Source organism: Chiloscyllium plagiosum, unplaced genomic scaffold, assembly GCF_037043375.1.
Source record: "Chiloscyllium plagiosum isolate Xiang-an unplaced genomic scaffold, Cpla_swu_hap1 HiC_scaffold_19, whole genome shotgun sequence".
Classification (NCBI taxonomy): domain Eukaryota; kingdom Metazoa; phylum Chordata; class Chondrichthyes; order Orectolobiformes; family Hemiscylliidae; genus Chiloscyllium; species Chiloscyllium plagiosum.
The window spans coordinates 13,991,616-14,004,493 of NW_028270157.1; the positions used below are offsets into that span (position 1 = coordinate 13,991,616).

A 12,878-nucleotide genomic window follows, 5' to 3' on the forward strand; every position below is an offset into this window, starting at 1 on the left:
GGGCACCCGCATGGGACCCAGCTATTCCTGCCTGTTTTGTCGGGTATGTGGAACAGTCCATCTTCCGCAGTTACACTGGCACCACCTCCCACCTCTCCCTCCACTACATCGATGACTGTATCGGTGCTGCCTCGTGCTCCCATGAGAAGGTTGAACAGTTCATCAACTTTACCAACACATTCCACCCTGACCTCGAATTCACCTGGACTATCTTGGCCACCTCCCTTCCCTTCCTGGACCTCTCCATCACCATCTCTGGTGACTGACTAACCACAGACCTACTACAAGCCCCATCAACTCCAACAGCTGCCTAGACTACACCTCATCTCACCCTGCCTCCTGTAAAAATGCCATCCCTTATTCCCAATTCCTCCGCCTCTGCAGCATTTGATCCCAGGATGTCCAATTCCACCTCAAAGTCCCAGATGGCCTTCTCCTTCCAAGATGGCAACCTGCCTTCCCATGTGATTGACGATACCCTTCAACTTCACGCACCATCGCCCTTGAACCCCACCCCTCCCAATGCAACAAGGACAGAACCCCCCTGGTCCTCACCTTCCACCCCCCTCCACCCTCCGCATACAACGCATCATCCTCCGCCACTTCTGCCACCTCCAAACGGACCCCACCACCAAAGATATATTTCCCTCCCCACCTCTATCAATGTTCTGGAGAGACCATTCCCTCCATGACTCCCTCATCAGGGCCTCGCCCCACACCCTACTCTTGGCACCTTTCCCTGCCACCGCAGGAAGTGCAAAATCTGCGCCCACACCACTCCCCTCATCTCTGTCCAAGGCCCCAAGGGATCCTTCCACATCCGTCAGAAATTCACCTGTACGTCTACTAATGTCATCTACTGCATCCGTTGCACCCAGTGTGGTCTCCTCTACATCGGGGAGACAGGATGCCTTCATGCAGATTGTTTCAGAAAACATCTCTGGGACACCCGCACCCACCAACCCCACCGCCCCATGGCTGAACACTTCAACTCCCCCTCCCACTCCATTAAGGACATGCAGGTCCTGGGTCTCCTCCATCACCAAACCGTTACCACCCGATGCCTGGAGGAAAAACACCTCATATTCTGCCTTGGGATCCTGCAACCACACGGAATAAATGTGGATTTCAGCAGTTTCCTCATTTCCCCTCCCTCCACATTATCCCAGTCCCAGGCCTCCAACTCAGCACCACCCTCCTGACCTGTCCATCACCCCCCCCTCTTGATCTCTCACCTTCATCCACCTATCGTTTTCTCAGCTACCTCCCCCCAATCCTGCGCTCCTCCCATTTATCTCTCAGCCGCCCAGGGTGATATTTGACCAAATGTCCTTGTACTTTGCTGTAACCATTCTACAATTCCATCCCCTGGAGATGGTGCCACATAATTTACAAATGTGAAAAGGAATTGTTTTTATCGTCAGTTGTTTTGCTTCACACAAATGGAATGTTACACTTATAACCTCCGCTGAGATTTCTGACTCAAACAAAAACAGAAGGTGCAGGAGAAACTCAGCGGGTCGCGCAGCATTAGTGAAGAGGAAGCAGAGTTGACCCTTTCAAGTCCTCTGACCCTCTTTCAGATCATCTTGAGATCTGTGTGCTCCTTTCATGTTGACCTCTTGCGCATCCATCAATTCCATCAGTGACCATCGGCAGTGATTCATGCTTTCAGCTGACTCAGATTTTCAAGTTCTCTGCCAAAGCCATTTCACCCTCTCTTCCATTTCAGATCGCACCTTAAAACCTGCCCCTTTGAGCAAGCATTTTGTCATCTGTACCTTGCATAGTTTTGAATTTTATCTGATACTGCTGCAGTGCCCTGCAAAGTGTTATTAAGTTGAAAGGGCTTCATTGATGCAAGTTGTGGTTGTGTCTTTCAATTGTTGTAGCTTTGTCTGTGGAATTGTAGAAATCTAATGCGTGTTGTACTCCAACAGTCGTATTGTAGTAACTTTTTGATGTCCCCGTAATGAATTCTGCTTCCTCTGCAGGAAGATGCACTTTCTGAGAAAGCAGGTGTTGAGTATTGCAAACCAGTTTGGGAACATTGAGCAGGAGGTGTTCACGTACCAGGAACACATGAAAAAGGTATTTGGTCCCTGAGGGAAGGTGCAAGAAATGTTTAAAAATTAATTGGTTTTGGGTCATGGGTGACTGATGTGGCTGAGCTTATTGTCCCTCCTTAACTGCGTTCAGAAGTTGATGTTCATTCTTGGGTTGTACTTATTTGCATTAACGAGCTACTTCAGAGGGCCAATAAAAGCCAGCCATAGAATTAGTCTCTCACGAAACTTATCATATCTCCAGAATTGTTCTCAAGGAATTGAAAATTAAGCTTGTGGTCATTCCCGTGAGCAAACCCAGAAGGAAAAAGTCACAAGAGACATTAAAATAAAATTGGACTTGTTTCCCTGCTGCTTAAGCACCTTACTAATGGAGAAAATGTTGTTTGCCTGACAATCACGAGCACCTGGGTGCTGAAGAGAGGGAGCAGATAAAGGCCATAGTGGAAGGTGAGGGGTACTGAAAGTTGAGGTGATTGATGATACAACAAGAGTTCATGTCATGTAGCCTCCAGGAGTATACCCAACTAAACTGTTATCCTTTAGTCGTTCATGGGTCAGGATAGATTCTTTCCCTGGCCATTTTCTGAATGGCACGGTGGCTCAGTGGTTAGCACTGCTGCCTCACAGCACCAGGGACCTGGGTTCAATTCCAGCCTCAGGCGACTGCCTGTGTGGAATTTGCACATTTTCCCCCACCACCCCACTGTGCATGGGTTTCCTCCGGGTGCTCCAGTTTCCTCCCACAATCCAAAGATGTGCAGGTTAGGGTGAATTGGCCGTGCTAAATTGCCCGTAGTGTTCAGGGATGTGGAGGTTTGGTGCATTAGTCAGGGGTAAATGTAGAGTAATCGTGTAGGGGGTAATGGGTGGGTTACCTTTTGGAGTGCTGGTGTGGACTTGTTGGGCTGAATGGCCTGTTTCCGCACTGAAGGGATTCTATGATTTTCAGCAAAAGACCAGGTTCCTTGGTACACCAGAAGTCTTTTGGTTTGTTGGTCATGCACCGTGACCACCGTAGCTCATTTTGATTTGTAAGTGGTTCGGTGTTGGGTGGTTGTGTTGAGGGAAGACATGTTGAGTTATTGTTCACACCTCTCTCTCTTTCTCTCCCATTTGGTTCTCACAGCTACAGGAGCTGCTTCCTCAGAAAGCACTCGCAGCAACATACAGTGACTGGAAACCTCCTGGGACCCTTGGCTACCCAAGTCAGAATACCTTGATGGAAATGACCATTGGGTAAATACATTGGTATCACAACTATCATTTAAAAAAGCGAGGAGCTGGGTTCCTCCATTTGCTGCTAATTCACCAACTTCAACTGAATGACTGAATGGTCTTTATTGTGTAAATCTTTCCACCCCCCCGAGGCTGCCGGCCTCATTCCTGATGAAGGGCTTTTGCCCGGAACGTCGATTCTCCTGCTCCTCGGAGGCAGCCTGACCTGCTGTGCTTTTCCAGCACCGCACTCTTGACTCTAGTCGCCAGCATCTGTAGTCCTCACTTTTGCCTTTGTTGTATAAACGGCTACCTTTCACAAACTATTCTAATTTGTAGGAGAGCATCAGTAAATTGTAGTTTTTGACTACTAAGCAATTTATATTAGAATATAGAGTTATACAGCACAGGAACAGACCCTTTGGTCCAATTCAGCCATGCCGACCAGATATCCTAAATTAATCTAGCCCCATTTGCCACACTTGGCCCATATCCCTCTAAATCATTCCTATTCACATACCCCTCCAGCTGCCTTTAAAAATGCCTCCACCACTTCCTTTGACAGCTAATTCCGTACACACACCACCCTCTGCATGAAAAGGTTGCCCCTTAGGTCCCTTTTAAATCTTTCCCCTCTCACCTTAAACCTACGTCTTCGAGTTTTGTACTTCCCTACCCTGACGGGGGTGGGGGGGAACCTCAGCTGTTCACCTTTTCCGTGCCCCTCATGATTTAATAAAGCTCTATAAGTTCAGCCTCCAGTGCTCTAGGTCTTTCTGTAATATTTTTATAAACCTATTTGTGCCGGCTTCTGCTCTCCCTGCAAAAATCAAAAGCAACTTATTTTGGTGTGTAATACGCATCTCACTTGTGATCACATGCTCCGCCCTACTTCCACTTCCTCAAAACCTAATACATTTCTCTTTCTTCAGTTCTGATGAAGGGTCAGCATCTTAGACTCAGTTTTCAAGCAGTTTCAGCATTTTATAGTTTATTATTCCTTTTGATAGGTCTTCCCATTTCCTTCAGCAAGGATGTTTCCCCACCACTTGGTTGATCAGACCCGAACTGCATCCATTCCTACACTTCTGCATGACCAGGTTAAGAGCTATGCACAATGACCAGACTTTTTGGCATGCAGCTGTAGAATCCCCTTACTAGAAAGGCGGCAGGCTGGAAGAACACAGCATCAGCACGTGGAGAAGTCGACTCTCCGTGTGCGACCCTTCCCAGGACTGAAGTCCTGAAGAAGGGCCACATCTGAAACAACGACCTCTCCACCCCCCCCCCACCCCCCCCCCCGATGCTGCCCGGCCCACTGTGCTTCTTGAGCCTACTGTCTGTCCACCATATAGATAAATTAAATGAAGATAAATGTGTGACTGGTTCTTTTACTTCAGTTAAAATGGGGATATCTATTTACTGGATTAATCTAAGCATTACTTATCTTTGATAAAATGAATTTGCAAAGCAGTAACTATTAACAGTCTCTCTCTCTCTCTTTCTCTCTCTAAATTGGCATCTAAGCTGTAGGAACAAATGTTTGCCCCACAAAATATCATTTGATACATCAGGCTTGCTCTGCAGATTGTGTAAAATTGCACAGAATTTCATCCATCATGTCTACATCTGAATGAACAATTCATTTAGTGCCATTCTCCTGTCATCTCCCTGTAACCTGTGCCCTCTTTGATGGCCTTAAACTGATCTTCACTTATCTTGACCTTATTTGACCTGAATGTGAGAGTCAAGATTCTGAAAAACAAGTTGCTGGAAAAGCTCAGCTGGTCTGGCAGCATCTGTGGAGAGAAATCAGAGTTAATGTTTCGGTTCCAGTGACCCTTTGTCAGAACACAAGATTTTTGAGGTAGTCTGACAGGGCAGATAGAATCAGAGAGAAGTACAGCACGGAAACTGACCCTTCGGTCCAACTTGTCCATGCTGACCAGATATCCTAAATTAATCTCGTCCCGTTTGCCAGCACTTGTCCTGTATCTCTCTAAACCCTTCCTATTCATATACCAATTCAGATACTTTTTAAATGTTGTAATTGTACCAGCCTCCACCACATCCTCTGGCAGGTCATTTCATACACGCACCACCCTCTGCATGAAAAAGTTGCCCCTTGCTGCAAAGATTGAGAATTCCCTCACGGGACAGTCTAGGACTAGGAGGGGAGGTGAGGAAACGAGTAAAATCAATGTTGATGCCATGTGGTTGGAGAGTCCTAAGGCGGAAGATGAGGCGTTCCTCCTCCGGGTGTTGGGTGGCTTGGATTTGGCAGTGGAGGAGGCCCTTGGTGGAGTGGGAGGGGGAGTTGAAGTGGTTGGCCACAGGGCGGTGGGATTATTTGGTGTGTGTCCCCCAGAGCTGTTCCCTGAAATGTTCCGCAAGTTGGCGTCCTGTCTCCCCAATGTAGAGGAGACCATATCGAGAGCAACGGACACAGTAGATGAGGTGTGAGAAAAATCTCTCCCGGATGTGAAAAGATCCTTTGGGGCCTTGGATGGCGGTGAGGGGGGAGGTGTGGGTGCAGGTTATACACCTTGTGCGGCAGCAAGGGAACGTGCCCTGAGGGTCATTGATCTCTGAAGTTCTCTTCTGCAAAGAACAGGAGGCAGGGCATAAATTGGGCAGACTTGATCCACAAAGGAATCAAGGGTTAAGAGGAGCAGACAGAAATAGCAATCAGATCAGCCATCCCCTTATTGAATGATGGGCAGGCTTGGAGGGTTGCATAGTCTGCTCCTATTTCATATGTTCTTACGACAGCCTGAGGCACCAGGTATGTGCTGTTCTGCCCTAAAGCAGATTTGCACAAGCGAAGGTCTGCATTAATAGCTTGCTCTAGATAGGTTCATTGGGAGGACTGAGATCTCTGACAATCAACAGTCACCAAAAGTGATCTGTTTCACCTGTCCAGTTTGAGTCTAGCTTTCCACAGTAGTCAATACCTCAGTAATATGATCGATCAGCTTTGAGAGGCCAATCCTGCCTCTCGGTACACTATCCTCCAATGCTGCATTCTTGAGTTCTCCATTTGTTTTTGATCAGTGCAACACAGCTGCTCAAACCCTAAACTCTGAAATTCCCTAAAACTTCTGAATTCTTTGAGACACTCTTGAAAACTTGCCTCTTTGACAGAGCTTTTGGTTGTGATCACTAATATTTCAGGACTTGTCAAATTTCCTTTCTGAAGCTGCCATGAAATGGGTTGGGACGGTTTACTGCTTCAAAGGTGTTGCATCAATGCAGGTTGTTATTGTTGTATTGTAGGATGTGTTAGGGACTATTTTGCAGATTAATTGTCTCAAACGTGATTGCGTACAACCTTTGATTTGGAATCAACCTTGGTGGTTGAAACACTAGGAGAAAGATGTAATGCTTGAACAATGAATGTACAACACAATAGACGATAAACAATTGGAAAGGACTTAAACATGCTTGATTTGTGTGAACAACAGAAGATATTTCAGAATCTTCAAGAAACGGAATGTTAGTGACCCAAGCATGAACTGTTCCTACTTTCGTTCCTTTTAATATTTAACCAACAGTCCATAAATAACAAGTTAAATGCTATGCTAGGTAAGGCAAGTAATGCAAGACATAAATCTCATAAAAGAAGACTTTAGAATGCCCTTTGATGTGACTCTGCCACCTAGTGGTATATTAAAGTCAGCTCAAAGAATTAACAGTGTTGTATCCTCAGAGCTAATTCCTCCTTTATCAAAGAACATAGTCTTGATCTTCTTTAATGTTGAATGATATTTGTTTGCATTAATTTACTCAATGTTTATTTTGCATTGCACTTATGAAACTTAGAATTTCAGTGCTGAGACATTAAATGGGATTTTTCACACAATAAGTCATCAGGGTTTGGAACTGTAGTGGAAGCAAGTTCACTTGAACCTCTTGAGGTCGTTCAATAATGATTTAAATTGAGACAATATTCAGGAAAAGGCAGGAGAACAGAACTGAATCATAATGTTTGTTAACAAAGGCACAATATGTCAAACAGCCACCTCCTGTGCTGTAATAGTCCTATGATTCTGTGGACTTGTCACTATTTCTAGTAGATGGACAAAATTAGTATAATATTTTCTTCCTCTTCAAGATGCATTCTTTAAATCTTTCCACAGAATGAAGAAACTGAAGGAAGAGATGGAGGGAGTTGTTAAGGAGCTTGCTGAGAATAATCACATCTTGGAAAGGTAAGTACAGCCTCAGTTTGGTAGCCCTGCAATTGCCGCACAGGATTCTGTGCATTGAGAAAAGTAACTGCAGATAAAAAGCCCTGACATTGACACACAGTTTCAAAGTAGATCAGAGCCAGTTACCTTTTCAGTGCGTAGTCACCATTGTAACTGCAGCAGCCTGCTCACTCATACCACATGGAGACAGCCACCAGATCAGCTCTTTCAGTGATGTTAGTCGATATAAGTTGGCCAAGTCACCCTCTGCTTCAAAGGGTTCATCAGGACTTTCTGATGCTAATCCCTCAATTGTTTCCAACAGGTTTGGAGCTTTGACTGTGGACGGAGGAATTCAGAACATCAATCGTCTCTAAACTGTAATGCGCAATCTACCGTTCAACAGAAACCACTGTTCCTTCCAGCTATCAACCCTAGTGTACCCTGCTCTAAACCTTTTTGTTTTCGAAGACTGTGAAAGTTGAGCCTGAAATGTACATAGAAGCTGGGTTGTTTATTTCCCCCTTTTTGTTATTACCTTGGTGTAATGTTTTTATTCCAATCCATGCTTTCCACATCAAAATAATAGCAAAATCTTATAACAGTGTTTCCCATGTCCCCAAATGTACTTGTTTTGCAGGGTGTGCTCTGCTTGTTAGTGATGTACAAAGAAACGTCTTGTTTACTCTGATTTGTAACAGCTCCTGATAATTATTTTACGCCAGTTTTGGCGAAATGGCCTGAGGTGCCTCATGGTGGTGGTCAGAGCTAAATGGCAGGGGGAAGGAAGGATTGAGGAAACTGGTCAGAAATATGGTCGATAAACTGGGTTGAAGACCCCCTCCTCCAGAGGTTGGGCAGGAGTGGGGTGGGGGAGATGACAAAGGGTGCATCACAGGTGCCCATGTACACCCTCCACTTCTGTACCAAGTACCTGCTGGGTGTTACCTGTTGCAAAGTCACCCTTGGACTTGCAGAACTGTCTAATGGGTGCTATGGCTTTGACACGTGCTTTCCAAACTTTTAACTCTTTGTTTATTAAATCTGTGGGGATGGGACAAAGGAATTCAGACTTAAGCGATGTTCTGTCATATCTCAAGACCAATGTTGAAAGTGATGAAAGCAGTTTGTTCACGTTGATTACTCTATGAACCTGGAACCCAAGTGATTAGTTGAATGGCTGTTTGTGCTTTTCTAAAGAGTGTGAATACAGCCCCTCTTGTTTGTATATATGTATATAATTGTATGCATAACTTACACCTTCTATTGAATAGAACAGAGTGCGCAGATGGAAGCTGAGCTTATTTTAAAAGAAATTGGAAAACTGTACGTGTTAGTGATTTTGTTTTATTTCCCAGTTTGTGAATGTGACGTGAGCATTGCTGACCAAGCCTGCATGTTTTGCTCATCTCCAATTACTCTGAAGAAGGTAACGGTGAGCTTCTTGAGTCGCTGCAGTGTGTGTGTGTGTGTAGGCCTCTCAAAGGCCCTTGTGGTGAGATTGAAGCATTTTCAAGGAGTTGACCACACAAGAAAGACAGAATTGGCTGGAGAAACCCAGCAGGCCTGGCAGCATCTGTGGAGAGAAAGCAGAGTTAACATTGTGACCTTTCTTCAGAACCCTAGAGTTTCCAAATTAAGGCTGTGGGTTAGGAGCTGGTGTTGAAGGAGCTTTGATGAAGCCTGTTGATGGAAGATGTTGCACGTTGCTGCCAATGAGCGCTGCTGGTGGAAGCGAGTGTTTGAGGAGGTGGATTTGGTGCAGTTGTGTTGCTCTGGATCATTTTTCGCCTCTTGAGTGTTGTTGGAGCTACGCTCATTCAGGCTAGTGGAGAACATTCCATCACACTCCTGACCTGTGCCTTGTAGAGTCAGGAGGTAAGTCACTCGCTGTAGAATTCCCATCCTCTGCCCTGCTCTTGTAGTCACAGTATTTATATGGCTGGTTTATTTAAATTTCTCATCGTCAGTGACCCAGCAGGATGTTTATGTCATGTATTGTGTAACTGTATAAACTAACTCTCACTCACTGTTTAAAAATACTGCCTAGTCTGTATAATGAGATCGCACTCCTAGTGCATTAATATTAAGATGGTGTTTCTGTTGTCTCTGTAAATTACATTAAAAAATATATTTTCAAACTCTTATAATCAATGATACATTTGAATTTGTTTATGGGACAAACTGCTGCCTGGATAAATTGACCAAAGGTATTCTAGTGCTGACTGGATAAATACTGGAGCAAATAATAAATATTTTTGATTTCAACATGTGTAAGTCTCTTAAGAGCTGCAGAATGAATGAAGGTTATACTTTTAATAAAGTACAGAAACAGATTTTTGTAGTAATCTTTTATCTCCACTGTGTAATCTGAATGTTTAGAAACCATCTAGAGTAAAGCTCTTACATCTGTGACGTGTCTCTTTACTAAATCACACTTTCTGTTGTCAGATTTGTGTTGTGTTTTTATTTTGCAAGTTTACTCCAGTAGGGATATTGTATTCAGTTTTGGGGACCATATTTTAAACTGGCTGTGAAGGCTTTGTTTAGGAATCCAGAGGGTGGCACGGTGGCTCAGTGGTTAGCACAGCGCCAGGGACCCGGGTTCAGTTCCAGCCTCGGGCAACTGTGTGGAGTTTGTACATACTCCCAGTGTTTGCATGGATTTCCTCCCACAGTCCATAGCAGGTTTAGATTAGATTAGATTACCTACAGTATAGAAACAGGCCCTTCGGCTCAGCAAGTCCACACCGACCCTCTGAAGAGCATTCCCCTGCACCTAACACTATGGGCAATTTAGCCTGGCCAATTCACCTAACCTGCACATCCAGAGGAAACCCATGCAGACATGGGGAGAATGTGCAAACTCCACACAGTTGCCCGAGGCAGGAATTGAACCTGGGTCCCTGGCGCTGTGAGGCAGCAGTCCTAACCACTGAGCCACCGTGCCGCTTAGGTGAATCAGCTCTGCTAAATTGCCCATAGTGTCCAGGATTGTGTAGGCTAGGTGAATTAGCAATGGGAAACACAGGATTACAGGGATAGGGTAGGGCCGGTTGGTCTGGGTGGGATGCTGTTCGGAGGGTCAGTGTGGACGTGATGGGGGGATTGGCCTGCTTCCACACTGCAGCAAATCTGTGATTTGTGAGAAGCAATTCACCAGATTGTTTCTGGGGATGAGGAATTGCAGGCTAAGAATAGGTTGTGAGAAGGATTTAAAATCCTGGGGCAGAAACAGAATGCTGGAGAAACTCAGGAGGTTTGGCAGCATCCGTGGAAAGAAATATGGAATTGTTCTGGGAAGGTGGTGGCCTTACGGTATTAATCCAGAGGCCCAGGTAATGGCACCAATGACAGGTTGTGGTTTCTGAATTTAATACGAGTTTAGAATTAAGAGTCTAATGATGAGCCTGTTGTCAATTGTTGGGAGAACCCATTTGGTTTCCAAAGTGTTTGTAAAGAGTAACTATAGACAGATTATTTCTAATGACTGTCAGGATGATATTGAGGGGGCGCTGAGTTAGGGCGAGTAAGAGACAACCTGAAGACAAGCTTTTCCTAATACTTTGGACAACTCGTATTTAGAATGCAGTTCTTACTAGTGCGATGGAGACAGATTCGGAAGCAGCCTTTACAAGCGAATTTGATGAATACTTGGAAAGAGAAATAAATTGCAGGGATATGGGAAAAGAGTGGGATTGCCCTTTGAGAGACGTCACGGACTCAGTGGGGTGAATGGCCTCCCGTCCAACTGTAGCTCCATAGTTATTACTTGCTTTATCTGCATTTACAATGGAGCTATCCATGTGACTTGTTAACTTTACGTATTCGCGCCAGGGGTGGAGGGTTTGTAATATAAGAACAGACTGGACCTTCTTTCACTGGCCCATGGAAGGTTGAGGGGTGACCATATTGAGGTTTATAAAATCAGGGGCACAGATAAGGTAAATAATGAGGGTCTTTTTCCTAGGTTGGGGGAGTTCAAAACAAGGGAGCATGTTTTTAAGGTGGGAGGAGAAAGATTTTAAAAAGGACATGAGGGGCAACCTGTTTACACAGAGAGTGGTTCGTGTATGGAATGAACCATCAGAGAGAATGGTGGATGCAGGTATAGTTACACCATTTAAAATATGTTTGGATAAGTTTATGAGTAGGAAAGATTTAGAAAGATATGGGCAAAGTGCAGGCAGGTGGGGCTAGATTAGTTTGAGAGCATGGTCAATGTGGACTGGTTGGACCAAAGAGTCTATTGCCATGCTGTATGACTCTATAAGCAAACCCTTCAGCTCAGCCTGTCCCCCAACAAGCAGTAATCCTAATTCTGCATGGCTGTCTCATTCATATATCTCTTTGTGCCTTTCTATGAGCCACGTCTCTCTCCTATCCTTGGGTAGTAATCTGGAGTTGGACACTACGTAGCCCCTGCTGGGCACTTTTTCAGTGATGTGGAATTAAATGGCTGGATCACCACCATCTCGCTCACTCCTGAGATTACCCGGAATCGGCAGCCCCCCCTCCCCCCACCATAAGTCAATAATTATTCTGCTTCCTGTGCCATAAACTTCTCATGGCTAGGATGCCTATTTCAGTGTCAAAAATGGCAGAGATGTGGGTGCTAACTTCAGGGAGTTGCCATTTGTCCATCAGGTGCACCCCAGTTATAGTAACCTCCCTCCTTACCCACACATGCTTTAGAAACCATCCCCCACCCCTGTACTCCAAAATGCCAAAGCCTTCCCTATCCAAGGTTAATGACTTAGCTCACTTTTGCATGGATTGGGTTCCCTCTTTGGCTGAGCCTGCTGTCCCGACACTGCCATTACCATGGCTCTGGTGCATGCCCAAATTACATTTCTGGCAGTGTGGCAGGATTATTGTTAACCTGTCTGTATCATGCCAACCTTTCTTCCATGTGGATGGTGGGAATATGCGCCATCGAACTGCTGTAATTTCCTGCCCATGGTATCTGGTTTACCATTGAACTCCAGAGTTCTGTTCTACAACTTCATAGCCCTCTTGTGAAAAACCATTTATCCTTTGGCCTCGATATTTTACATTTAATTTGATGTTTGCATACCCTTGTCTCATAAGCTTTCACCATTGGAAATTTACCCCTGTTGAGATCGATGAACCTCCTACCTGCTGTGATGAAGGCTCATAATATATTATTTGGAAACTTGGGTTCTAGGTTGCAGGAAAATAGATTTAAGTTTTCCGTTCTGTGAAGGCTTCATCTTTTCAAAGGATTAGAATGTAATTTAACAGTTGAATGTAGCAGAGTTAAATTCAGCATTTCTAATAAATCATCAGAGTTTAGCTAAATGGCTAGCTGCCTCCCTGTACCTAGGAAGATTATTGCTGAGGTGTTTGTTGTCTTGAGGTTTACTTCCCAGAGACGTGCCTA

The 12,878-nt window shown here is 44.9% G+C and overlaps 1 protein-coding gene across 1 annotated transcript in view; it reads left to right on the forward strand.

The window, feature by feature from the left end:
* Nucleotides 1-9,810, forward strand: part of tbk1 (TANK-binding kinase 1) — a 46,627-nt gene extending 36,817 nt beyond the window's left edge. The window contains exons 18-21 of the mRNA XM_043709951.2: nucleotides 1,995-2,091; nucleotides 3,196-3,305; nucleotides 7,424-7,495; nucleotides 7,800-9,810. Of these exons, the coding sequence (XP_043565886.2) occupies nucleotides 1,995-2,091; nucleotides 3,196-3,305; nucleotides 7,424-7,495; nucleotides 7,800-7,851 (331 nt within the window). The 3' untranslated portion in view covers nucleotides 7,852-9,810. The remainder of the gene's footprint in view (nucleotides 1-1,994; nucleotides 2,092-3,195; nucleotides 3,306-7,423; nucleotides 7,496-7,799) is intronic.
* Nucleotides 9,811-12,878: the final 3,068 nt, after the last annotated feature.